This window comes from Hippocampus zosterae, chromosome 15 (assembly GCF_025434085.1).
Source record: "Hippocampus zosterae strain Florida chromosome 15, ASM2543408v3, whole genome shotgun sequence".
NCBI classification, from domain to species: domain Eukaryota; kingdom Metazoa; phylum Chordata; class Actinopteri; order Syngnathiformes; family Syngnathidae; genus Hippocampus; species Hippocampus zosterae.
Genome location: NC_067465.1, coordinates 16,760,394 through 16,786,423, shown reverse-complemented (window position 1 = coordinate 16,786,423; position 26,030 = coordinate 16,760,394). Strand labels below are relative to the sequence as shown.

The 26,030-nt window shown below is 43.9% G+C and overlaps 2 protein-coding genes across 4 annotated transcripts in view; one reads left to right on the top strand and one right to left on the bottom strand.

Moving 5' to 3' along the window:
* The window catches only part of nmnat3 (nicotinamide nucleotide adenylyltransferase 3), a 266,385-nt gene that overhangs the window by 130,569 nt on the left and 109,786 nt on the right, over window positions 1-26,030 (top strand). The gene's annotated exons all lie outside the window — the stretch shown is intronic.
* clstn2a (calsyntenin 2a) overlaps window positions 1-26,030 on the bottom strand; it is a 132,711-nt gene that overhangs the window by 12,049 nt on the left and 94,632 nt on the right. For 2 of the 3 annotated variants that reach the window (XM_052088411.1, XM_052088412.1), the window contains exons 5-10: window positions 25,746-25,842; window positions 25,177-25,326; window positions 21,470-21,655; window positions 19,561-19,818; window positions 18,810-18,931; window positions 7,402-7,564 (exon numbers count right to left, since the gene is read on the bottom strand). In XM_052088411.1, coding sequence (XP_051944371.1) covers window positions 7,402-7,564; window positions 18,810-18,931; window positions 19,561-19,818; window positions 21,470-21,655; window positions 25,177-25,326; window positions 25,746-25,842 — 976 coding nt within the window. Of the gene's footprint in view, window positions 1-7,401; window positions 7,565-18,809; window positions 18,932-19,560; window positions 19,819-21,469; window positions 21,656-25,176; window positions 25,327-25,745; window positions 25,843-25,922; window positions 25,928-26,030 lie in introns of those variants that run through there. The other variant, XM_052088413.1, reaches the window with a different exon arrangement.

The following is a 26,030-nucleotide window of genomic DNA, read 5'->3' as shown; positions in this document are numbered from 1 at the left end:
ATAGTGTCTTCTCCCACTTGGTGTACCTTAGTCTTCTCCGCTACGTACGATTTCTGTACACAGCTTGTAATGGAGGCTCTCGCTGGCAATCCGTAGTGGAGTTGTTAGATGCAATGCGAATGATTTCAGCTTGAGTCGAGCTGTGGACAATGTTGACAGGCTTGCATGCATTAGATATACATTTAGCAATGGCTTCAGCAAGTTTGCTCTACGTCATGTCATCCATTTTCTTTGCTGCTGTGGCTGGCAAAACAAACATGTGTGGACCTGTGCACCACGCTTGTTGTTTTGTTTCTGGTTTATTTATAGAGAAACGTAACATCCGCTGTGACGTGTGCCGCGTTAATCTCGCGAGAAAATTTTTTTATCTCGTTAAAATTCATTTAAATTAATGCCAATAAAAACGCGCGAAACTGACAGCTCTAATATATATAAATATTTGTTTTAATACACTTTTACAGGGCCACTCTATATCGTGGATTATCACCTCTCGCGGACGGGTCCGGAACACCACCCCAGATGAAGCTGGTACACACAAAAAGTTGTGATACGTGGTGTGAATTCATGTTGGAGTAATCACTTAAATGTGAAGCGATAGGCTCCCAACATCTGGCACATCGCCATATACAGTGTAAGGCTTCCTCTTGTGATATTTGGAGCACAAGTTTGACAGATGCAACAGATATTCATCCGAGAGTGCATTGCAACTGTCACTGCAAAGAAATGCATCTTTCTGGAGTCAATAAATAACAAGCACGTGCATGCAACTCAAGGTCACAGTCTTCAAGTCAGCATTTTTGGACTCTCTATTTTTGGTGTTGTTCTTAAAATATTTACGCCACATCAACGTTTGTCTCTGACATGTATGTATCAGCTGCCAGTTTGTTGATGTGCCATTTGTGTTACCGTCTCGCATTTCACCCTCAATGGGGTTTGTTCTTATTGGGATGTTGCCTCAGCTTAGCTGCTTCTGTTTCCTGCACGGGGAGACAGCATGTGGGTCATTTTTCTTTCTTGGTGTGTTTTGAATCCACACACACTTTGGCTGTCAGGTGAGCAGCAAGTGTGCATTTGACAGATGCTGCTGTTCCATTTGCAGTGGGGTGTGCCGTCGTAGGATGATGGGCACAAATGAAGATTGGACGGGGAAATTTTCACTCACCAGTCACAGTGTTTCTCTCTCACACACACACACACACACACACACACACACACACACACACACACACACACACACACACACACACACACACACACACACACACACACACACACACACACACACACACACACACACACACACACACACACACACACACACACACACACACACACACACACACACACAAATCCCCCAAAACAAAACAAAACCAAAAAAAGGGCTTCTCTGTGATGCAGTTGTCAAGCACATCAAACCACAGTCTCTGGTATGACGACAGCTTCGAGTGTCAAGAAAAAAATGATCATTATTTCTCATGGTCTTTGGTGTATATTAGTGGTTTAAGTGCATGCCTTGTAATTAAGGACACTGGCCAATGGCAAATTTTCAGTCAGTTAGCTTCATGTGTTCCTTAACAAATTTTCGTGGCTGATTGCAAAATACTTTTTTTTCTACTAGCACATCAGGTTTTTGAGATCGTTTAATTAGTTTTGAAATTTGAGCGATATAAGATATATATATGTATATATATTTCTTCTCATGGGCTCACTACCCATGGGAGGGGCCAAAGGGGTCGGGTGCAGTGCGTGCTGGGTGGCAGCCAGAGGAGGGGACCCTGGCGGTCTGATCCTTGGCTGCAGAAGCTAGCTCGAGGGACATGGAATGTCACCTCTCTTGCAGGGAAGGAGCCTGAGCTGGTGTACGAGGTAGAGAAGTTCCGACTGGATATAGTCTGACTTACCTCCACACACAGCCTGGGTTCTGGTACCAGTTCTCTCGAGAGGGGTTGGACTCTCTTGCACACTGGAGTTGCCCACGGTGATAGGCGCAGAACTGGTGTGGGCATACTCATTGCCCCCTGGCTCAGTGACTGTACATTGGGGTTTACGAGACGGTAGAACGAGACGGTTGCCTCCCTCCACCTTCGGGTGGGAGGACGGGTCCTGACTGTTGTCTGTGCATATGCACCGAACAGCAGCTCAGCATATCTGCCCTTTTTGGAGTCCTTGGAGGGTGTGTTGGAGAGTACTCCCGCTGGGGACCTCTTGTTCTGCTGGGGGACTTCAATGCTCATGTGGGCAATGACGGTGAGACCTGGAAAGGCGTGATTGGGAGGAACGGCCCCACCGATCAAAACTCGAATGGTGTTTTGTTATTGGACTTCTGTGCTCGTCACGGATTGTCCATAACAAACACCTTGTTCAAACATAAGGGTGTCCATATGTGCACTTGGCACCAGGACACCCTTGGCCACAGTTCGAAGATTGACTTTGTGGCTGTATCATCGGATTTGCGGCCGCATGTTTTGGACACTCGGGTGAAGAGAGGGGCGGAGCTGTCAACTGATCACCACCTGGTGGTGAGTAGGCTATGATGGTGGGGGAATATGCCAGTCCGACCTGGCAGACCCAAATATGTTGAGGGTTTGTTGGGAGCGTCTGGAGGAATCCCCTGTCAGAAGGAGTTTCAACTCTCACCTCCGACAGGGCTTTTCCCACGTCCCGGGAGAGGCGGGGGACATTGAGTCCGAGTGGGCCATGTTCCGTGCCTCTGTTGTTGAGGCGGCCAATCTGAGTTATGGCCGTAAAGTGGTGGGTGCCTGTCGTGGCGGCAACCCCCGTACACGCTCGTGGAGACCGGCAGTAAGGATGCCGTCAAGCTGAAGAAGGAGTCCTATTGGGCCTTTATGGCCAGTGGGAACCCAGAGGCAGCTGATGGGTATCGACTGGCTCAGCGGAACGCAGCTTCAGTGGTCTCCGAGGCAAAAACTTGGGCGTGGGAAGAGTTCGGGGAGGCGTGGGAAGAGTTCGGTGAGGCCATGGAAGCCGACTTCCGGACGGCTTTGAGGAAATTCTGGTCCACCATCCGACGTCTCAGGAGGGGGAGACAGTGCACCACTAACACTGTGTACAGTGGGGATGGGGCGCTGTTGACCTTGACTCGGGATGTTGTGAACCGGTGGGCAGAGTACTTCGAAGACCTCCTCAACTCCACCAACACGCCTTCCTTGGAGGAAGCAGAGCCTGGGGACTCTGAGGTCGGCTCTGCTATCTCTGTGGTTGAAGTCACCGATGTGGTTAAAAACCTCCTCGGTGGCAAGGCCCCAGCGGTGGATGAGATCTGCCTCAAGGCTCTAGATGTTGTGGGGATGACCTGGTTGACACACCTCTGCAACATCGCGTGGTCATCAGGGAGAGTGCCTATGGATTGGCAGACCGGAGTGGTGGTCCCTCTGTTTAAAAAGGGGGACCGGAAGGTGTGTTCCAACTACAGAGGGATCACACTCCTCAGCCTCTCTGGTAAGGTCTATTCAGGGGTGCTGGAGAGGAGGGTCCGTCAGGAAGTTGAGTCTCAGATTGAGGAGGAGCAGTGTGGTTTTCGTCCCGGACGCGGAACAGTGGACCCTACACCCTTACAGGGTCCTCGAGGGTATGTGGGAACTCGCCCAACCAGTCTACATGTGCTTTGTGGACTTGGAGAAGGCGTTTGACCGTGTCCCTCGGGGGGTGCTTTGTGGGTATGGGGTAACAAACTCCCTGATACGGGCTGTTCGATCCCTATACCACCGAAGTCAGAGTTTGGTTCTCATTGCCGTCAGTAAGTCGGAATCGTTTCCAGTGAGGGCAGGACTGCATCAAGGCTGCCCTTTGTCGCCGATTCTGTTCATAAACTTTATGGACAGAATTTCTAGGTGCCCCTGAGGCATTGAGGGGGTCTGTTTTGGTGGGCTCAGTATTGCATCTCTGCTTTTTGCAGATGATGTGGTACTGTTGGCTCCTTCAAGCAGGGCTCTCCAACTCTCGCTGGAGCGTTTCGCAGGCGAATGTGAAGCGGTTGGGATGAAAATCAGCACTTTCAAATCTGAAACAATGGTCCTAAGTCGGAAAAGCGTGCATTGCCCGCTACGGGTCGGGGAGGAGATCTTGCCCCAAGTAGAGGAGTTTAAATATCTTGGGGTCTTGTTCATGAGTGAGGGTAAGGAGGGAGCGAGAGATCGACAGGCGGATCGGTGCAGCGTCTGCTGTGATGCAGACTTTGTATCGGTTTGTTGTGGTAAAGAAGGAGCTGAGCCAAAGGGCGAAGCTTTCAATTAACCGGTCGATCTACATTCCAACCCTCATCTATGGTCACGGGCTTTGGGTCGTGACCGAAAGAACAAGATCCTGGATACAAACGGCCGAAATTAGTTTTCTCCGCAGGGTGTCCAGGCTCTCCTTTAGAGATAGGTTGAGAAGCTCGGTCATCCGGGAGGGGCTCAGAGTCGAGCCGCTTCTCCTCCACATCGAGAGAAGCCAGATGAGGTGGCTCGGGCATCTGATTAGGATGCCTCCTGAATGCCTCCCTGGTGATTATGTCCCAACAGGAGGAGAGCCCGAGGATGACCCAGGACACGCTGGAGAGACTATGTCACCCAGCTGGCCTGGGAACGCCTCGGGATTCCCTGGGAAGAGCTGGAAGAAGTGGCTGCGGAGAGAGAAGTTTGGGTTTCCCTGCTAAAGCTGCTGCCCCCGTGACCCGACTCGGATAAGCGGTAGAAGATGGATGGATGGATGGATGAATTTGATATATAAAAGTTTGCACAAAATGGATTTTACCATGTGTTGTCATTCATCGCGATGAAAAAAAGCCATCTGTTGCTGATTATTCCAATGTTCCATATGATATTGTCATGATATTATTATTATTATTATTATTATTATGAAAGTCTCATGAGCTGTCGAGAAAACAAAGGCAGGTTTGGAATCAAGACAAAACATCCATCTATAAATGATGACTTTGATTTACCATTTTTTCCGCACCTTCATTGACTGACCTACTTAAAAACCGTTTTCATATACAGGGCGCACTGCGTTAGGCGCGTAGAATAGAAGATACAATAGTGGCTGTGGTTGCATTATGCATCCACTAGATGGAGCTACACTAAAGGGAATACAATACAATCATTTTATTTTCACAAGCGCTGCAGCGATAACAAAGTGCTTTACAGAACATTTAAACAGAACAGAACATTTAAAACACTACGTGCAAGAATTCAGAATATTGATCCATATATAAATCGAATTGGAGTATAAGGCGCAAAGACTTTTGAGAAAATTGAATGATTTTAGGTGCTCCTTCCAGTGCAGAAAGTACGGTGATCCAATTAAAAAAATTGTCGCCCAGTGTTTTTTTTTTATGGGGGTTGGGGGGGGGGGCGTCATTCACTGCTTTGATATTTGAGACCCAAATATTGCCATGTGGCCTTGCCCAATGTGAGAATGCCAAAAGAGCTTCCTTCAAAACAGTGAGCAACAAGCAAACAAATAAAACACACACATTGTGCATGTTATATGCCAACCAATTTCTCTCGCTGCTAAACAGAACGGAGCATGCCTGTCCGAGTCCACAGACTTCATTATTGTGATGTGAGTAGACGGGTGTGGGGTGGGGGGCCGGACTCGTGAAATGAGAACCCTAAAGGCTCACTAATGGCCTGCAAAGTTATCAGTTGCAGCTTAGTGAAGCTTAAGTCAGCTTCATTGAGATGTAATAGCTGGCAAAGTTGTGGCCCATTCCCTCTGCTTAATCCTGCCTTAAGGGCTTTCGCTCACAATCACAAGTTCACAGAGAGAAGAATCCGATAGGAAAGGCCAAATGTTATGGGCAAGAAATGACGATGACGAAAGCAAAAGTGCAATCGTGCGCAAGAGGGAAAGAAATTTGGTCGGGGGTGAGAGGCTTTTTGAAGACACTGATGGAAGTTCGAGTTTGATTTAGGCGAGCTGCAGCGTGGATCACTGCTACCGGTCCGCCCACCCAATGCACACATCACCCCCTGAAAGCACATTTTTCTAACGAAGCGAATCATCATACGGCAGCTCCAATTTACCACAATGTGATCATTGCTGCCTCTTATTCCCAGCTGCTGCAACCAGTTTGATACCCACTTTGCTCATGCCTCTCAATTTCAAAAGAATTGCTCACAGCCCCAAGGCCTACATCTTAATCTGTATTTATTTTTCTCTCCTACATTCTAGGCTCGGGCATGCATATACAGTACTTCCATCGTGACTTCAATCCAACATTGCTTGGCAGTGGCTGATGCAGGATCTCGGTGTTTGTGGCAAGGTTTCACCATTTTCCATGCTGTTCCCTTTGTCTTCCAAAAAGACAGAGGTGAGTCAAATTTGCAATTGTGTATAGTTTTTTATTTATTTATTTGTTGTAGATTGTTTAGAGTAGGGGGCTGTGTGTTTGGTACTTGGGCCTGTAGTGGCGGTATACACACTGCTACCATGCTGCGATCGTAGCAACCACCAACACTATACAACAGATTCTGACTGTGCCATATACATCAAACTGGAGCACTCCGCAATCAATACTTTGTCTACTAACATGATCAAAAAACAAAACAAAACAAAACAAAACGTGTTATTAGGCACATCTGTCACCAGAGATCTTGATTATAAAATGTATTCAAGTGTACACACCACTACTCATGAGTAACTCATGAGTTGCTGCTCAAAACTTGTTACCGTGACGAGTTTTGCTGCGAACAAGCAATCAGGGGACAGAAAAATGCAGACAAATGTAAACTCTGACTGCATATAGTAAGAGTCCCATATTTGATTCTGAAAGCCCTGGGCAGATTACATTGACCTGGCAACACATATTAGCTGAAATCTGATTGAACATATACATCTGACGCCCACTAACTAAATTTTCCCAGTGTGGGACGAATAAAGGATATCTTATCTTAACGCATAGTGGAAGGGCGCTCACTGCACATTGTGTGCATCAAATCCTGAAACCACTTCTGGAGTCAAATGCTGACAATACTTTACCAACCACATCTTGCCTGAAGTACCACATTTGCAGCCAGGCCAATTCGAGATGATGTCTATTCCAGGGGGAGGCCTTTTGTTTTTTTGTTGTTGCTTTCTAGCAGAAGCCAAAAGCTTTTGTGCTAACAGTAATTTGCTATTTAGAACTGTTCATAACAGTTTTTGGTGATGACTTGAGTTGTATGGGTCACACTTACAAAGAAAAAAAAATATTGGGTTCTCTCTTTTTTTTATTTTTTATCAATAACATTTTTATAATGTGTGCCAGCTTGATATACTCACTGTACATGTACCATCAAATTAGTCAAAGAACAAAAAGTGATACGAGTATAAATGAGATGTTCACTGATTCCTTCTAGCAAGTGGAAATCCCTTGCGCCCACACACACATGCACGCCCGTACGCACACACACCAACCTTCCCAGCAGGCGCCCACTGTGAGCTGCGTATCGATCTTTGAGGCATGGATTGGCCAGTCATCTGTCACCAGGTAGGGTTCATAGGTCACTCCATCCACAAAGAGAGTCACAGCGGGAAACTCCACATTGATCACATAATAGTGCCACTCTTTGTCACAGATCTACAGAAGGAGAAGACAAGATTTGGGTCGATCACTAGGCAACGAGACATTAACTCTGTATGGTGGCCGTGACCTCATCTTTCCAACAGCAGTATGTGAAATAGAGATAAAAAAAATAGATGGTCAAACTAAACATCAAACAAAGAGATTTAAAGAGTTGATAACTATTTTTGTTTTGTTTAGTTTTTTTCTGGGGGGGGGGGCATGCTAATTATTGTACAAAGAAGGTGGATGATAGGTTGATTGTTTTTAGTTATCATACATTTGCATATTATTAATGATAAATTGATTATGCCTGCAATGAAGAATGCTTATGCCTGCAATCATTAATTGATGATACCTGCAATGAAGAACGCTTATTCTTTTAATAAAGATATCATGCTTTTAATCATTATTTCCTCACATTTATCATCAAGAATGCTTAGTGCACTGTGTGGCAGTTTAGGGACGCAACCACCTTTTTGAGGAGGTGGTGAGGAAGAGATAAATATTAAGACTAAACAGGAACAAGGTTGGACAGTGGATGGAGCCATCAACACCAGCTGCAACGTGATGTTTTTGTAACAATTGCACACATGTACGTAATTTACACTCACATACACACACATAGTCAAACAAGTTCAGTGTGTCTTCAACAGCCCCCACCCTTTAGGTTGGACACACCTATATAGTAGATTTCCCAATAAATGAGGAGATGAAGGGGGAGATTGTCAGGGTGACGTGCAAAGTGCAAATTGAGTCTCCCGTCTCCTCCTTGTGTTTTATGTCTAGAGGTCAAATTGATGGACCTGACAGTAGAGTGTCCGCTTTTACAAGATACGTTATTTTCCTTCATTTGTTTTTCATGATAAAACAGGAAGAGAAACACGCGCACACACACACACACACACACACACACACACACACACACACACACACACACACACACGCAATGTTCGATCCGAACACCTAAATGAAAAACAGGTAACAACTAATTTTCTGCACAAAATCAGATATCGGGCCAATTGTCCCTTTCACGCACACCAGGTATTGTCATCGGCTGCACTTTGCTACTATTACAGGTCATGTCTAAAACCTTTCTTGCGAGTCATATTTTTAATCAGAAACATGGTTGATCTTGTTATCACTCAAGGCGTATTCCTGAGTAGCTGATACATTTGGTACGGAGGATAGGGCAGTGAAATTATTCTGACTTCATTCTATGTGTGTTTTTGTATTAATGTAGCAATATAATAGCAACCTGCATCATACTTCAGTTGATTTGTGATCATATTTTCCGGTGCAGAGTGTAAGGCACGGTTGGCGAGTAGAAAAAAAAAATTCAAGAGAGGGAGGCGTAAGCTGTCAATGTTTAAGTACAGTCAGTGAAAGCTTATGTTGATCTAAAAGAATAAATCACGTGGACTGAGTGGTACCAAAGTGAAGGACGGCACCATTAAATGGCCCTTTGTCAGCCACTTACACACGCACACGCACACGCACACACACACACACACACACACACACACACACACACACACACACACACACACACACACACACACACACACACACACTTGCGTACCCTGAAATAACAAACCTACATTGTTGTGTACCAAAAGAAGTGCATAATGCAGATCAAGTATGACGGCAGCATAACATGCACTTTGAAAGCAAGGAGATAAAGCAGATTGGTGAGGGTGCTTTGCTGACAAGGGCGGATGCTAATTTCCCACCACTTCCGCGATTCATTCACGTTAATTGAACTCAGAATGATAAACTAAGCCCTGCAACTGCTTTCATGGCAGTGAAATTGGAACTTGAGAGCAATGGCGTTCTCTTGGCTTCCCTTGGGGAAATCTTAGCCTGCGAATAGAGTGTTTCACCGCTATATCGTGGTTGATTGTTCACACTCACGCTATATTGCAGAATTTTAAGGGACTGTTCTCTACTGTTTACAGACAACCCCGAATTTTGAATTGTGCGCCTTCAGTGTTGTACGACGGTGTACTGCAACGTGCCGCCGGGCAGCACTGAGCTCCACTAGAAAAGATCTATCATTATTTAGATCAGTCTCAAACCCGTGGCCCACAGGCCAAATGCGGCCCCCCCGCCTTGATATGAAACTTTAACATTAGTGCGGCCCACGCAAGTTTGATATGTATTAGCACTACATCTGTGCTAAATAGCTAGGTCGGTCTCATTCATGGGCCGACAGCTTCGGCACACCCGGACTATAGCAGCAATGTGACCGTGCCCACGGTGCCCAGCTTCAGGTTGAACACACGTGTAAACCACAGATGTAAACAAATTGCCACTGCTGCCTTCGCAAGTGCTGAATACACATTTAAGCAGATAAACAACACACCAGTGTGGCTGTCACTGGAACTGGGTGCTCCGAAGTACCAGATCTGATATTAAACACATGCAAGGATGGGGAAAATGAGTGCTAAGATGCTAACATGGAGCTAGCACTAGTACGTACACACAAGCAAAGTTTTATGTGTATGTGTCTATGTTGGCACCCGCTCCATGCTAGCCATTAGCCAAACTTTTCAAACTATATGAATTTAAAAAAATAAATTAATTTAATATTAAACGACCACCATAAACTTCATGTTTCCATGGTCCCTCACCTTCAACCAATCACTGTGCCATGCTTGACGTCCTCCGTAGGCGAAAATTACGTGTTTTTTTTGGTGGGTTTTTTTCCATCTTGTGTAGAAAGATATTTGAGAACAGTGGAATGTTTTATCAGAGCTTTTCTTGTGGACAACCAGAACCAAAGCACTGAAAAAGTGTGGGGTATCGCAGAAGCAAAAGCATTGAAGAAAAAAAATCTCACTCCCTCTCTTTATTTTTTTTTAAATAAATGCATTTTGGGGGGAAAACCTGATGCGGCCCAGCCTCACCCAGCCCCTAGCTCCAGCATCCCTCCAAGTTGAGACCCCTGATTTAGATGAAGAAGAGGAGGATGCACCTTCCGTGTAATAAGCTTTGACACCCGCAGTGCAGACAATATATGGTCCGCCTATGTCTAATATTGTCATATGCTGTGTATGCGTTGCTGTTCTGTGTGCGAAAGGAGTATGAGGGTTTCAAATTACCACAACAATGATGCTAATTTTCATTAGCCCGTCTATGCTCTGGCGTTATATTAACTATCCATTTCCTGACTCGACTGCCCAAGAATGCTAATGATTCATTTGTATTTCGCTAACATGATACCTCCTCCATGGCCACAAATTGGAATTTTATGCTTAAGCTCGATCTATATTTTGGCAACAACTGATTTTTTTCCCATCCCAGGGTCACGTCTGAGGCTGCGTACAGCAGACATCTGTAAGCCTGGGTTAGTTTCCATCTTCTGTCCAAGGATCTCTCGTTTGGCAAATTTGCTGAAGTCAAATTTCAAGGATTTGAAAAAAAAAGACAGACCGTTCTTTTTTCATCTCTTATTTTGTTTTTGTATTATTCCCTTCAAGCAAACAGGACTAAAGATTGAATCTGGATTTGTATTTGGCCAAAGTGCCTGACTTTGATATATATTGTCATGAGCAGTCAAGGAGAAGAAAAGAAGTTTGTGCTGCCATGGTTGCTTCAAGATTTCCATCAGAAGCCACATTCCTTCACTGCCTTCAACCCGTTGGCAAACGGGAGGCCTGTTTCCCGCCCTATGCCAACTTTCGTTCATGGCTCTCAGCCTCTCCTCTCGAGGGTGACAATTGAAAAATCAATACAGCTAAATGGAGTTGGAGCGGAAGCCATTGAGTGCCCTTCCTAAGTGCAAGAGGAATGAGGGGGGAGCGAACAGCCCGCTCTGACATGGAGTCGTCACCTCCTCCCTCTCTCGCCATGCCAACATTCCCTCACAAATCCCACCGGCCTTGTCCTTGTAACGCAGTTAGCTGCGTTGCGGCTCTCGACTGTACTACTAATCTAGCCATTGGGAATGTTTCGGGCTCCCAAAGCAACATTGGGTCAACGGCATGCAGTTCATTCATTCGCTACTCTAGGAACAAAAATACTTCATCAATTTGTTTTTTCTTCAATCTACTATACAGTAAAAACCAGTAGGTGAAAATACACGATACACATTGGCTCCCCCCCCCCCCCCCCCATTCTTACCCCTCTCCCTCACACACATTTTAAACAAACTCAAGCAGAAGTATTTTTTTTCCTCGCCACAAAGTATTCTATGTGCCCCCACAAGTCTAAATGCAGTATTCATATTACTATTGTCCGACCAGGTGAAACTTTTATAATGTAAACCGAACTGTGCTCCAAATGAATACAACACCCATGCAAACGACACAGCTTGAAATCATTCTCCAAGGGAGAAGACGTACAGTACTATATTTCCCGCACCTGACACACAATTCACATCTTAATGAAATGTAATACAGAAGAAAAGACAACCTTACGTGTCTGTAAAGCTTATGAGTGACGGTGCAACTGACTTGAGTTGTGGAGATTTAGAGCAAGTTCAAAATCAGCCCATTAAAATCCACTTCTTGTAAAAGTGTTACCATGTTCAATTTAGAGTGGGGCAGATATCCAATTGGCTCAGCGGCATTGACAGCAGGAAACTTCATCCTGATATAGTCCACTTAATTTAATACTAATGCATTAACTATATAGAGCACAAAAATGAAAGGGTGGCGTGATGTTCAACCCTTTATGAGCAAAGACTATTGCTTGTAAAAAGAAAGTGTACAATAAAATGCAGGTTATGAGGGATAAATACCAATATTAAAAAAAAAAAACACTACAATGACTTTTGCCCTTGGTAATAATTCCAAAATACTTCCACCGAAAGAGCAAGTACATGTACATTTAGGCCTCAACCCCACCCCGTCACCCCCCAAAAATATAAAAAAAGAAATAAAATATACGCACATCTGTCAGATGCATTTTTTTTTACATAAAATGTACACAATTCTGACTTGAGTGAAGGAACTTGGTTTCGTGACTTCTTCAATATAAACAAAAATGTACATTTGGAGAGAGTTTCCTCCCCGGGATTCACAGTCAGCGACTTGAATGACAACATTGTCGGTACATTACAGGACAATACATGGGAAGAACAGAACTGCGGATTGAACTCTAGAGGGCCCAACAGCCTTGGAACTAAATCAGATATTGCACACTGTGACATGACACTCCTCCCCGCCAATGCTATAAAAGATGGATAAACCCCCCCCCCCCCTCCCCTCCAGCGAAGGTGCATCCTCTTACATAGCTGCTCCGTGGGGGACGACATCATCATCAAGAAGAAGCATTGTGACAAGTCTGCCGGTGACTGTAATGTTCCGTCACCGTCTGAAGCCGGCAAACACACAACTGAGCGCCTGCCTGAGAGCTCAGCATAGAGACGATTCACTCAGCTAATTCCACAAAATGGAACAAAGGGCGGCCTCGGGGGGCGGGTGGTGACTGAACTGATGTGCTACTACAGCGGGTGGGTTAACTGGCAGGTGTAAGTACTGACGCAGTTTTGTCTGTGGCCTTGGAGGAGGGGGAAAAAATGTTGAAAAGACATGGCCTTATTGACAAAAATGGGCACCGTTTGACTGTCCAGCACTTAAGGTTCTACCCCTGCAGTACTGCTTGACACAGCAATGGTCTATGGTCGGTGAAACCTGGTTAAATGACGACTCGACTCATGGACTTCCATCTCAGTGCTCTTGAAGTCGTTGAGCTCTTTTCGAATCGCTGCCTTGTCAGCTGCGGTAAGCCGGGTCCACGGTTTATCTGCCCGCCGGACGTAGTCCTGGGCGTCTGAGACCTCCACATAGTCACTGAATCGGATGAGGATTTTGGCCTGCCTGAGCTCCTCCACGGTGGGCCTCTGGCTCAGCTTTCGAGTCAGCCGCCGCTTGATCTCGCACTTCTCCTCGATTTCTTCTTGCTCGTTCCGAGGTTTCGAGGATATTCCTCTGCTCCAGCTCCTCTGCCGTCGGCCTCTGACTTAAACGTCTTGTGAGTTTGGTGCCAATCTGCTGCCTGGACTCCAGCCGCTCCTCATCCGTCTGCACTGGCAGAATGTTCTTCTCCTCCAGCTCCCTCTTCGACGGACGATTGCTCAGCTTGATAGCCAGTGAGTCTTTGCGGAGCACTTTCTGAGCCAGCGTGCTTGTAAATATGGAGTCGTCGTCTTCATCATCGTCGACGTCATCCTCATCCTTGTACATGCTAGGCAGATCCTCATAGTCGGACTCGCAGGGCATGTTCTCCTTGTCGTCTTCATAGTCAATGATCACTGACGGCACTTGTCTTCTGTCCTGAGGAGCGCACTAATTAGCGTTAGTGGTGTTTGTGTCTGGTAATTGGCCCAAACTCGAATGTTCGGCGAAGTTTCGGACAAAGAGGGTGATGGAATATTTGTGTTCAGTGGAGTTGTGAATGTTCAGTGACTTGGTCACACCGAGGAGGTCGAGAGGCTGGCCGTGATGCGATCCGAGTCCTTCGTCTCCGGCGCCCACACACCGCCCATCTGATGTGCGGCCCATCCGCCCACCACCCAACTTAAATAAAAATTAAGTTGTAAAATCCAGCAATTTTCAGCCATCCACGGTGGATGACCTTTTATGCTGTCAACTGAAACTGATGCCACTGTCACCTTTCGAAGGTCACCTGTATTCTGGATTTTGGTCATGTGATGATAATAAGCATTGGGGTTGCAATGTTGTAACCCTTTCAGCAACAAATATTTAAATAAAAGATAAAGCAGGGCGGCGACCCGGTCGTCCAGTGGTTAGCACATCGGCTTCACAGTGCAGAGGTACCGGGTTCGATTCCTAGCTCCGGCCTCCCTGTGTGGAGTTTGTTCTCCCTGGGCCTGCGTGGGTTTTCTCCGGGTGCTCCAGTTTCCTCCCACATTCCAAAAACATGCATGGCAGGCTGATTGGACGCTCTAAATTGTCACTAGGTGTGAATGTCAGCGTGGATGGTTGTTCGTCTCTGTGTGCCCTGCGATTGGCTGGCAACTGATTCAGGGTGTGGAATGGCTGAATATGATTTTCTGCGATCACTGTTTTTCTGTATAAACCACAGGTGTGGAGAAATTATGTCAGCTGAGTTTTGCTTTTCAGATATTTTTGTATGAATATTCAACACCTTATTCAATAATTATCTTGGACAAAAAGTGTTTTTTGCACATGAGACTACAACTTGTTTTGCTTTAAGGAGTGTTTTGCGGTTTAAAAAAATAAATTCAAGAAGAAACTGTGTTCACTTTTCTTTGACCTTACCTGCATTGTTTCAGGGCACACATCATGCTCAGATCCAAAGAGCACTGTTTGATTTACCAGTTTCCAGCGAGACTGGACAAGAAGACAAAACGCACGAAAGCACTCATTCTCAAATCAAGTCACGTTGCCGCCGTCTGGAAACGTGGAACGTGATGCGTCATGCCTCCTAAATATTTAGTTTCACTCATTTTACTCACACCAAAGTGTGCTTTGTGATGTGTCCACTTGGGAGGTGTTCCATTTTTTTGTTCGGCCAGTGTTATGTTATTTAAAATGTGATTACCGTATTTTCCGCACTATAGGATGCACCAAAAAGTCTTCAATTTTCTTAAAAGCTCACCGAGCGCCTTAAAATCCGGCATGCTTCGATTGTTATAACTTGCTGTTGGTTCAGTGGACTGTGTCGCTGCTTTATTAAATAAGTTTTTGTTGCAGCTCCAAAAACAGGAGAGCTGCGGTGTTCATTTTTTAAAACAGTCTCAACAAATACAGGTACGTCTTTGTCTGTCTACTGCCTTCTTCCGTTCGACTCGAGAGGCGTTCAAGACCGCCTCCGAAAAACGTAAACTAATGATTACTTCAATGAAACTACGAAAATTGAAAGTAATACAGTACATCAAAACTAAAAAGCAAGCGATGATGTCACTAAATAAATTCTATAGCCACCCCTATAGAATTTATATTGTGATTTCATCTTTCGGGAATACAGAACAAAGGAATAAATAACTACTCCAGCTCACCTGCAACCAGTTGACGTTATTATTTTACTTTATGTTAACTGTTTTGTTAAGCGCTTTGTTACAGCTGCAGCCAATATGAAAGCGCTATATAAATCAGCATGTATTGTATTGTACTATTGACATCTGATCGTAGTAGTCGGGCGCTATGATCAAGGAAATGCCAGTGCGTTATTCGGAGGCGGTCATGAACGCCTCTCGAGTTGAACAGAATAAGAGAAGGCACAGAGACGGACTAAGACTCACCTGTAATTGTTGAAAACAGGGGAGCTGTGGTTGTGGTTTTATTCTTTTTTTTAAACGCAGACTTTATTAATGGTTTTCACAGTCTCAACAAATACATGTACTGTCCGTCTCCGTGCCTTCTTCCGTTCCACTCAAGAGGTGTTCATGGCTGCCTCCGAAAAACGTAAATGAATTATTACTTCAATGAAACCACGAAGAAAATCAAGCGAGGAAATCACAAAATAAATTCTGTAGGGAGATATAGAATTTATTTTGTGATTTCCTCGCTTGATTTTCTGTTTTGATGCATTATTTTAAAATTTCGTTGTTTCATCTTAGTACAGAAATAGTTAATTTACATTTTTCAGAGGCGGTCATGAACGTCTCTCAAGTTGAACGGACGCCTCTCGAGTTGAATGGAAGGAGCGCAGCACCATCTAGTGGAGGCATTGTAGATTGCGCCTTTTCAAGTGAAGTGTCCATTCATTCATTCATTCATCTTCCGTACCGCTTGATCCTCACTAGGGTCGCGGGGGGTGCTGGAGCCTATCCCAGCTGTCTCCGGGCAGTAGGCGGGGGACACCCTGAATCGGTTGCCAGCCAATCGCAGGGCACACAGAAACGAACAACCATTCGCACTCACACTCACACCTAGGGACAATTTAGAGCATCCAATCAGCCTGCCATGCATGTTTTTTTGGAACGTGGGAGGAAACCGGAGCACCCGGAGAAAACCCACGCAGGCCCGGGGAGAACATGCAAACTCCACACAGGGAGGCCGGAGCTGGAATCGAACCCGGTACCTCTGCACTGTGAAGCCGACGTGCTAACCACTGGGCTACCGGGCCGCCGTGAAGTGTCCAATGTATGAAAAAAAATTACAAAATAGCCATTCATTGAAGGTGCGCCTTACAAATCCAGTGCGTCTTTTAGTGCGGAAAATATGGTAATGAAATGTACGAGTTGATTCAGAATTGTTTACATTTGATTTATTTGAGAAGAGACGCCTTTCAACCCAACCCGCATTCATCTGCATCTTAAAAAAACAAAAGAAAAAAGTGTGCCAAAATGCAGGGCTATTTTGGTGCACTCAATTAATGCAAGACGAGTTGTAGCTGAGGCGAGGCAAAAAAATACCCTGCATCTTATTTATTACAAGGTGCACACAAAGCCTTTATTGCTCATTCATCCATCCCAAAGACCTCACACACACCACTAAAACACCACTTAGCACTAAAACAGAACTGTGGGAGAACATTTATGTCTGTGCGAGTGTTAGTTCTTGCGTGAACAATAGCACAAAAGGATAAAAAGAAGCCATCTCCAAAATCCAAATGCCTCTTGCATGCAATCGGACCCTCCCTCTGTCTGTTGCAAAAAAAAAAAAATCAAAGACAGACAGTGTCAGTGACAGTGTCAGTATCAGAGATACAGAAAAAAAAACTGAGAAAGGAAGATTCAGGTAATAAAACATAACACAGCAGATCAGAGGAAATGACGTTGATGCAGTCTAAACAAACTCAGTGAAGAGAAAAGGTGTTTACTTTCATTAAAAGACTGGAACAAATATAATTCACCTCACTGATTCTGAAACATGCGTCTTTAGGGAGTCTGCGGACTGAGACAGAGAGGGAGCAGGGCAGGGTGACAAACAATACAGAAATAGACCAGAATAACCTTTTGATAGCGTGAAGACCTTGGAGGTGGGAAAAAAAGAAAATGTAATGCCATATTGTACCAATTTCTGGCTGGCAGAGGATGACACGACAACAGACCGTCATTTGTTATCCCATGGAGGGGGAAGGGAGGGCATGTTTCAAGATGACTCAACAAATTCCGAAGAAAAGTGAAAAAAAAGAAAGAAATGGCTACTTCCTGGTGCTAGATGAAGATGTGCGGCCAAAACCAACTGAACTGTGGCACACTGTGCAGGTTTCGCCAACTAGTTTTCATGAGCGACTCACTGCCTGCTACTCATTTTGAAGTGATTCAAATTTTGAATAATCGGTGAACATTATTGAACACTATCAAAAGTAAAAGCCAATCGAAAATGCACATAGGCTTTCACCCTGCCCATAAATGCAATAATATCCCATAATATTGATCATTTCATTTGTTCCTGTGGCACCAAAGCAAAGCACGGAGAGCCTCTGTTGTCAAAAATTCACAGGCACAGTCAGCTAATGTTGTAATCATTGTTTACGGCCTTAAAAAAGAAACTCAAAATGTTCTCCTTTACTTTCACCTGTTTTACTCTTCTTTGTGGAAATCAGCTTTGACAATCGCACCGTATTTTTGTGATTAATATATGGAGCCAGTTTGTCTGTTGCGTCAAGTCGGTAGATGTGCTGTACTCAATCGCTTGGTGTGCAACGAAGAGTCTGCAAGTAATTTTTTCATGATGGGGAAATTCAGTGTTATTCGGCTGCACTGCTAGGTGTGCAATTTTTTGAGCACTGATTTTGTACCACGAATTTGCATTCAGTGATGGTCTTCTGAATAGATGAGCTGTAAGGAACTGTCTTAATTGGAGCCTCACAGTCAAGCTGGACAAGTTGCGGAGACAGGAAGTGGCAGGATTAAAAAAAAAAATAAAATCAGGGGAAAAAAGTTCTATTTGTTAGCCTGTCTGTGACATTAGCATTTGCATTGTTAGCATTAAGCTAGCGGACTTTCCTTTTTGGCAAAGAGATGGGGCTGTTTTAAATGGGCAATTTTCTTTGTTAGATGATGAGTTTGGCAGTCACCTTACACTGGCAGGCAGTAATAAATATTTTGAAGCCTCTTTTTTGAAGGACTGTTCACTATTTGCCAAAGTGCTGCTTGCTGTGAAATGAGCTGAGTTGGCTGCCACCATCTTAGTGAACAAAGTAGCACTGTTTTCTCCCCTCTCGATTCTTCATTGAGAAGATGGCGTGAAGAAAGGTGGGCAGGTGACGGCCTGCGCTAATGAGAAGAGTCAAGCTCTCCCTTTATGACAGCAAAAAATGGATAGCTTTTCACTCACTCTGCAAAATCACTCTGACACCATCCTCGCTCGCACTTCCTTACCTGCTCCAGCTTCCAGTGGAATTCAGCAGGTCTGAAAGTGTCTAGCTGGCTGAAATCTCTTCTAAGCAGGAAGACCAGCCGGCAGTTGTGAATGTACAGAGAATAATGGTGGCGGTTCATTTCTGCAAAACCAACAACAAATCCTGTATGTGGATGGGTTTTTTTCAGTGCGTCCCAATAGATATTTCCAGCTGTGTGAAACGGAGGCCTTGGCACATTCGTCATTTAAACCCCTGAAGTCATTTCCACCGTGATTACGTGCAGTTCAAATATGAATACAGCCATATTTGCGGGAAATATCAATCACAGCAAGCGTCACATATTGAGATGTCAACATTTCTGTACAATGTGGCGAATAATAAATCTCATTTCCAGCTGGGCTCGGTGAGTCAAAGTTGTTGGTTGGGTTCACATCAAATATCGGCTCCATTAACGGTGACAACATTCAAATCAGCGTAAGACGTTATCTATTTTCTGCCGCCTATCTGGAATTGGTTTGCGGTAGCACACCGAGGTGTCTTTATCCTTCACAGGTCAGTCCAGTTCCGGGAGAAAATGACTTGTTACATTACCATGCCAACACGTTATTATCAGGTCAATGTTGCTATTGTATAACAAAAGCTAGTGTGCATTACGTACAATGCACATAACGATACGTTGATGATGACATTGACTTGGAAAAAAAAAAGAATCAAGTATTTCAGGCTGTCGGTGAAATTAGAAGCAAGAAAAAGTGAAAGTGTCTCCTCACCAGTTTTGTCAGAGTTGCACAATAAAGTTTCCTTCTCAGCTCGGAGTCCCGGACTCGGGCCATGTTTCATCCATGTCGCAATGGTGAATTGATCCGTCAGGTTTTGGGGCACCACATGATCGGGAACATTGGCTGCCTGTTGTCCGTCAAATCTGTAGATGAGGTCGCTGTCACGGCCACTGTCGGTCACCAGAGACGCTGTCCAGTTGGTGGATGGACTCGGGGCTGGAAGAAGCTCTGTACTGCCCGATGCCGCTCCTGCAAGGGCAAGTTCAAAACTACCTAAGTGCAGAGCAGAAACACTCTCATCGCAGCGTTGCATTCCAAATGTTGCTTGCACTGACCATGTTTGGGAAGCATGTTGTATGAAAAAAAAACATTACATTACATTTCAGCTTAGATAAAATGCCAACAGGTCAAAGTGACGTGAAATCATCATTTCCCATTCGCGTTTGCTACAGTGCCTCTTGTTTGGTTTGGTCTTTTCCCACATCTACGATAATGTTGCGTACAAGTCCCCTTCACCTCATTGTCCTGCTCTTTCCTTTCTAACATTCTTCCTCGTACACTGGTCCCTCTACTTATGAACGCGTCTTCATTTGAAATGATCAAATTACGAAATGCCTCTTGTTGAAAATATTGCCTTTTGTTCGGAAAGAAATTTCAAGATAAAGGTAAATATACAGCGTGGGCTGCTACTCACAGCTCCGAGTTCCCTGAACGCAACATACATATAGCTGCTCTGCCATTGGCTATTACCGAGCATCATTCTGTCATCCCATTAGCTAAGAGGGACTTCTACCGTAAGTGTTTATGTGCGGAGGTAGATACTGTAGATCTGTGTCTATGCAGCATCCTCGTCATTTGCCCCTCGGGCCAAGAGGTGTTTCAATAGCTTTACGCAAATGTCAATCCTCCAGAAAAAGTGTTCACCGGATGGGCGATCGCTCACTATGTTGATGTTTACCTTGGACATTTTCGAAGGATTGTTAAATAAATTCGTTCTTTACAAAACGCCAGGCAAAAACCATTTCTGAGAGAAAACACGAACTAAAGAGGGCAAAAAAACGACGAGGACGCAGTTAAAAGTTAAATAATCATTTTTATTCTTTACTCTATTTTTTGTTTTTTATATTATGTACAATTCTCATTTATTGTGGAATAATCTAATTGTAACGTGTATTTGTTACATATTATGGGTACATTTTTATGCTTTATAAAATATTTATGTCTGAATTTGAGGGAGGGGGGGACTTGGAACGGATTAGGGCAGTTACATGGGAAACGGGTCTTTTCTTACAAAATTTTTGAGTTAAGAAATTTCTTCCAGAACCAATTAATTTCCTAAGTAGAGGTACTACTGTACGCTTTCCTGGACCAGCAAGCCTTGGTTGAGCTGTCCCATTTCCAGACTTTCTTGACACCAACTGCTCTTTAGACGGGGCTTTGGTCACGTTTTGTGGCATCCTTGGCCGTTTGGGATGGCGCAAATAATACACAAAGTCGCTGGGCATAGCTTCCACAGAAATATAGAAGAGTAGACCGCAAATATAAGTGGAAATTAAAGAAATATACTCCCTTTGTTTTGCTGAAGCTACAGCTGTCTTTGGAAAAACTGGCTTGCATATATAACATGGAAATGACAAACTGAATGCAATATCATGAACATGTCACAGTTGGGGATGTCCTAAGAGACTTCATTAAGAATATAAAATGGAATTCCAAGCGGTCTCCACAACTACAATAGGCACATTGGAAATGTGACTAAAATGGAGCGAGACATCAAATCTAATTTCTTAGCTTTAATTAAAATGTCGCTGTCTCTCATCACGACGGCCCTTTCTTATTTGAATAGCGGCTTCTGCTGTGACCCAATTCTCTTTCTTGGTGCTCAGTTGTCTCCACTCACCGCAGAGTTTTTGCAGAGACTTCTCGGAGTAGGTTTCCCGGTCACAACCCTTCCCGATGTGACTTGTCAGCAGCTCCAGCACCACCTTGATACCGGACAAGGGTCCTCCGCATGTTTCCAAGTGCAACTTTGGAAAGAGAGGCTTGCTGCCAGCGCCAGGCTCATAGTCCACCCGCTTGTTCCAGCCTTAAAGGATAACACCCATTATTAAATATATCTTGTGTATTTATCACTTTTCTGTCTCAGATGCAAGCAAGCTACTTTTAAAGAGTTATGGACATAGATACAACATTCATTGGTGCAAATCATCTCATGTGGAAAAAGACCAATATATGAGTCTGTCTACATGTTTTGCCCCAGCTTAAATATCCATTGCTTGGAGGGTTATCGTTAACGGTGTGACACCAAAGCTGTACCTGTTTGGCATTAAGCTTTCAGAACTTGAAGTAAAAATTCAAATATGCAGTTGTTTTGATTACACAGCTTGTAACTCACTTTATGTTGCATTTTTTGTTTTAAACATTTTTTCCAATACAATTTCCAAAATCTTTATCTTTCCCTGTGTGTACTCTTATTTATTTCAGTAAGTTACTTTTCAGTTCTTTCCTTCCCTTTTGAATGTCTAACTCTTTTGTGTGTAAACGCTTTTCAATGCTGTACTTGTCAAACACGTGTATGCAATGCGCTCTATAAATAAAGCTGCCTTGTCTTGCCAATTGTCATGAAACAGCTGCGAGCCTCTTTTTTGAAGAATTGCTCTTTCTGCCAAAATGCTGCCTCTTATGAGGTGAGTTGAGCTGTCCCAAATTACTGTCAGACAAAAAAAAAAGTGGCGGCATATTTGGTTATTCTCAATGTTTTTTAAATGATTGTAATTATTATTAATAATTACACTCTCGGCTCAGTGTGAAGATGACTTTTAGAGTGGGGAACGAGCCTTTTCTGTTGCTAATCCCTCTCTTTGGAATGACCTATGTATTATATGTATGTATTGGGCTGCATGTTTTCAGCATGTGTCAGACCTATTTCATTGATTAGTCCCGCCTATAAAAAGATTGCTCTAGTCATTCTTCACATTAGGTTATTAGTCCCTAGTTGGTGTTCACACATCAATATAAAAAGAAGAACACGTTTTACAGTCGGTTAACTCGGTGCAATAAGAGCTGCTTTGTCGCTCGAAGGCATATCCGAAAGTTCTCCCAATCTAGTGTTGCGTGAAAGCGCATCACAAGTCTATTTCGAGAATTCCCTGTCTTGGTCATTTCCTTTCTCTCTCCTTGCTGTCTGGGAGCATTCACACATGACCAATATACAGACCACAAGCATAATGTCTTGCGTTCAAAAGATGACCTTTTCAGCTGATATCAGAGCAAACTACACTTTCATTAAACAAGGGACTAGAATAGGTCGCAGATGCTTGAAGACAGCAGGAAGAACAGTCAATTCTCTGTCTTATTCCAACTTTGGTTCTCACTTTCCTCCCCTGACTTCTCTTGCTTGATCTCCTCCTCAATTCCTCTTTGATTCCCGCATGAGTTGGACTTGTGAGACGCTGTCAGTGCTGACAGGTGAGGCATCAGGGGAGAGTCTGGCTCCAATAGCAGGCTCCGCGTTGAAGGAAACGCTCCCGGTCAACTTGCTCTGGAGAGCTTTTATTTCATCCCTCCACCACAGGGTTTCATTTCCACGAGAGACATTTGTTCTAAAATGAAAGTGAATTCATGCGAACAAAAGGGTGTGCTGAAAAAGTGCACACGTCTCACAACGCTCCATAGCTTCTCAATATTCCTACACAAAAACGGTCTGAAATTATCTTATATTTCAAGGTATAGTTTGTTGTTGTCGGCACAAGATGTCAAAAACAACAACAAACCCAAACCATCTTGCTTGAGTTACCACACAGCGCCTCGAACTTGGGATTGTACCTTCTACTGCTCTCATCTGAACAGCAGCGCAACATCACGTTGAACTGCGAATTGAATGAAATCTGAAGACAAATAAAAAGCTGAATATAGTGGTACCTCTACATACGAACGCTTCTTCATACGAAATTTTCAATTTCCGAAACATCTCAACAGGAAAATATTGCCTCTTGTTACGAAAGAAATGTCAAAATACGAAAGGTGAAAATACAGTATGGGCAGCTCTGAGTTTCCTGAACGCAACATACTTAAACCCGCTCTGCCATGGGCTATTACCTGGCATCTTCCTGACATCCCATTGGCTAAGCGGGACCTCTACCGTATGTGTCTACGTGTGTAGATAGAACGATAAATAGATCTGTGTCTATGCAGCATCCACGTCATTCGACCCTTGGGCCATGAGGTGTTCCGATAGTTTTACGTAAATGTGAATCACCCAGAAAAATGTTCACTAGTTGGGCGATTGCTCACAAAAGTGATGTTTGCCATGGACATTTTCAAAAGACTGTTAAAAGCCAAGAAAAGCAAACGTCCTTGGATCAGTTCTTTATAAAACGCCGTGAAAAAAACACTTTTGAGAGAGAGCATGAACTCAAGAGGGAAAAAAAAAAAACAATGAGGACGCAATTAAAAGTTAGATGACCATCATTTTTATTCGTTACTCTATTTTTTGTTTTTTACATTATGCACAACACTCATTTGTTGTGCAATAATCTAATTTTAAAACATATTTGTTATATATTTGGATGCCTTTTTATGCTTTAGAAAACATTTATGTCCAAATTTTCTGAGGGCTTGGAGCGGATGAGGGCATTTACATGGAAAATGCGTCTCAAAATGTTCTAGTCAAGAAATTTCTTCCAGAACCAATTAATTTCGTAAGAAGAGGCAACACTGTACTCGTACTTCAAAAAAAGCGAACGGCGGTGGTTACATCGTCTTCGCAAATCATTTCTGAAAAGTCTTCTGCTGCATTCGAGGAAGGTTGGGTTTAACCCGCTCAGAATGTCCCAGTTCCGACCTCCAAGTGTTTCCGGCCAACGAAACAACAAAGATGGAAAGAAAGACTCAAATAAATCCTTTGTTGTTTTGATGCGTCACAACACATTTTGACCTCTGGCAACCTTCATGCAGGTCGGTAATCTCGTTGTATTAAGTGAGCTAATGTCAAATAACAAAATCAATGTCATAATATACAAAGAAAGGAGAACGATATGTTTCTCATTTTGCAAATGATGTTTTGTCATACACAGTGTGTCTCTATGGAGGTCGCCATCGTTGAGTGACGTCACATTGAAATTGGGGGTCCTTCCTCTCGGGCCTCCCAGGAGAAAGGGGCACTTTTTCTGGTTGAAGACTTCCCACCTTCCCCAAATACAGTAATCGAACCAAGTGTGATGCAATAAATAAAACTATGAGCTAACTAAGACCTGGTGGAAATGAAGTTGTGGCTGAGCAGTGCTTTCCTTCGAGCCACTCATTTGGAACAAAAAAGAACTTTCTCCAGTGTTTTGAAAACTCCAGACTTTCAATCTTGAGGTCATATCATGCTCCAAGGCAGGGAGGAGACGGAGTTTTTCATCACGTCTCAGACAGTCAGGACATTCAATCGATTTGTTCAAGCTATTTTTAACACTTCAAATTGGCTGATAATGCGTAAAATGAATGGATGGTGTGGGGACAGACCAACAGTTTCAATTTGGGGGGGGACTGTAATCTGACATCCTAGGTTTCTACCCAGCAGTATATAATAAACAAATCAAGAGTTACTTGGCTATTTCTGACCTTGCCATCCAGCTTTGCAGACTGGCTTGACATCAATATGCACAGCCACATGCTCCTTGGCTGTCTTCTGACCACAGTCAAAGGCTGTCACCAGAATCGTGTAGTTCTGCTGCCTGTCATAGCTCAGTCGTTCCGTGTTTCGGATATTACCTAAAGGGCACACAAAGAGAGTGGGAATTATTACACACACTCACTTCTCCTCCTTTGGCAATATTTTTATCTTTGTTTCATTTTTTTTAAAAAGATTTTGAGAATCACTGGAAACAGGAATCAAATCGAGAATATGGAATCAGAAACAAAGTCCAAATTTAAACGACCAACCGTACTGATGTAGGCTCTCGTTCTGAGGAGAGAACCTGTAATTATATGTGGTGCCCGTTTGACACCGATAATTGAATTTTAGTACCATAAAGTTAAATAATCAGTCAGTTTAATCTCCCTCAAATATTTTTCGACAAAGTTTCTATTGCGTTCAGTCTCAGCAGTGACTGCAAATATGCAGTCGTTTGTACAACGCAGACAAATGCAAACCCACTCATACTCCTGTGCAAAGAAACACATACACTCACCGTTGCGGTCTATGGCAAATGGTGTGCCGGCAGTGACAATTTCATAGTTGCAGATCTGACTGTACTGTGCAGAACAGTCCTGGTCCCAAGCCTCCACCTGTGACAGCACAAATTTACACTTAGGACAACAAACATGCAAGCATGCATACAGGCACACGCACACGCACAAACACTCACCATTGCTCACCATCGGTCTCCCTCTCTCTCTCTCTCTCTCTCTCTCTCTCGCTTTCTCTCTCTCTCTGTATGTGTTGTATATACAAATACATACAGGATATATACACA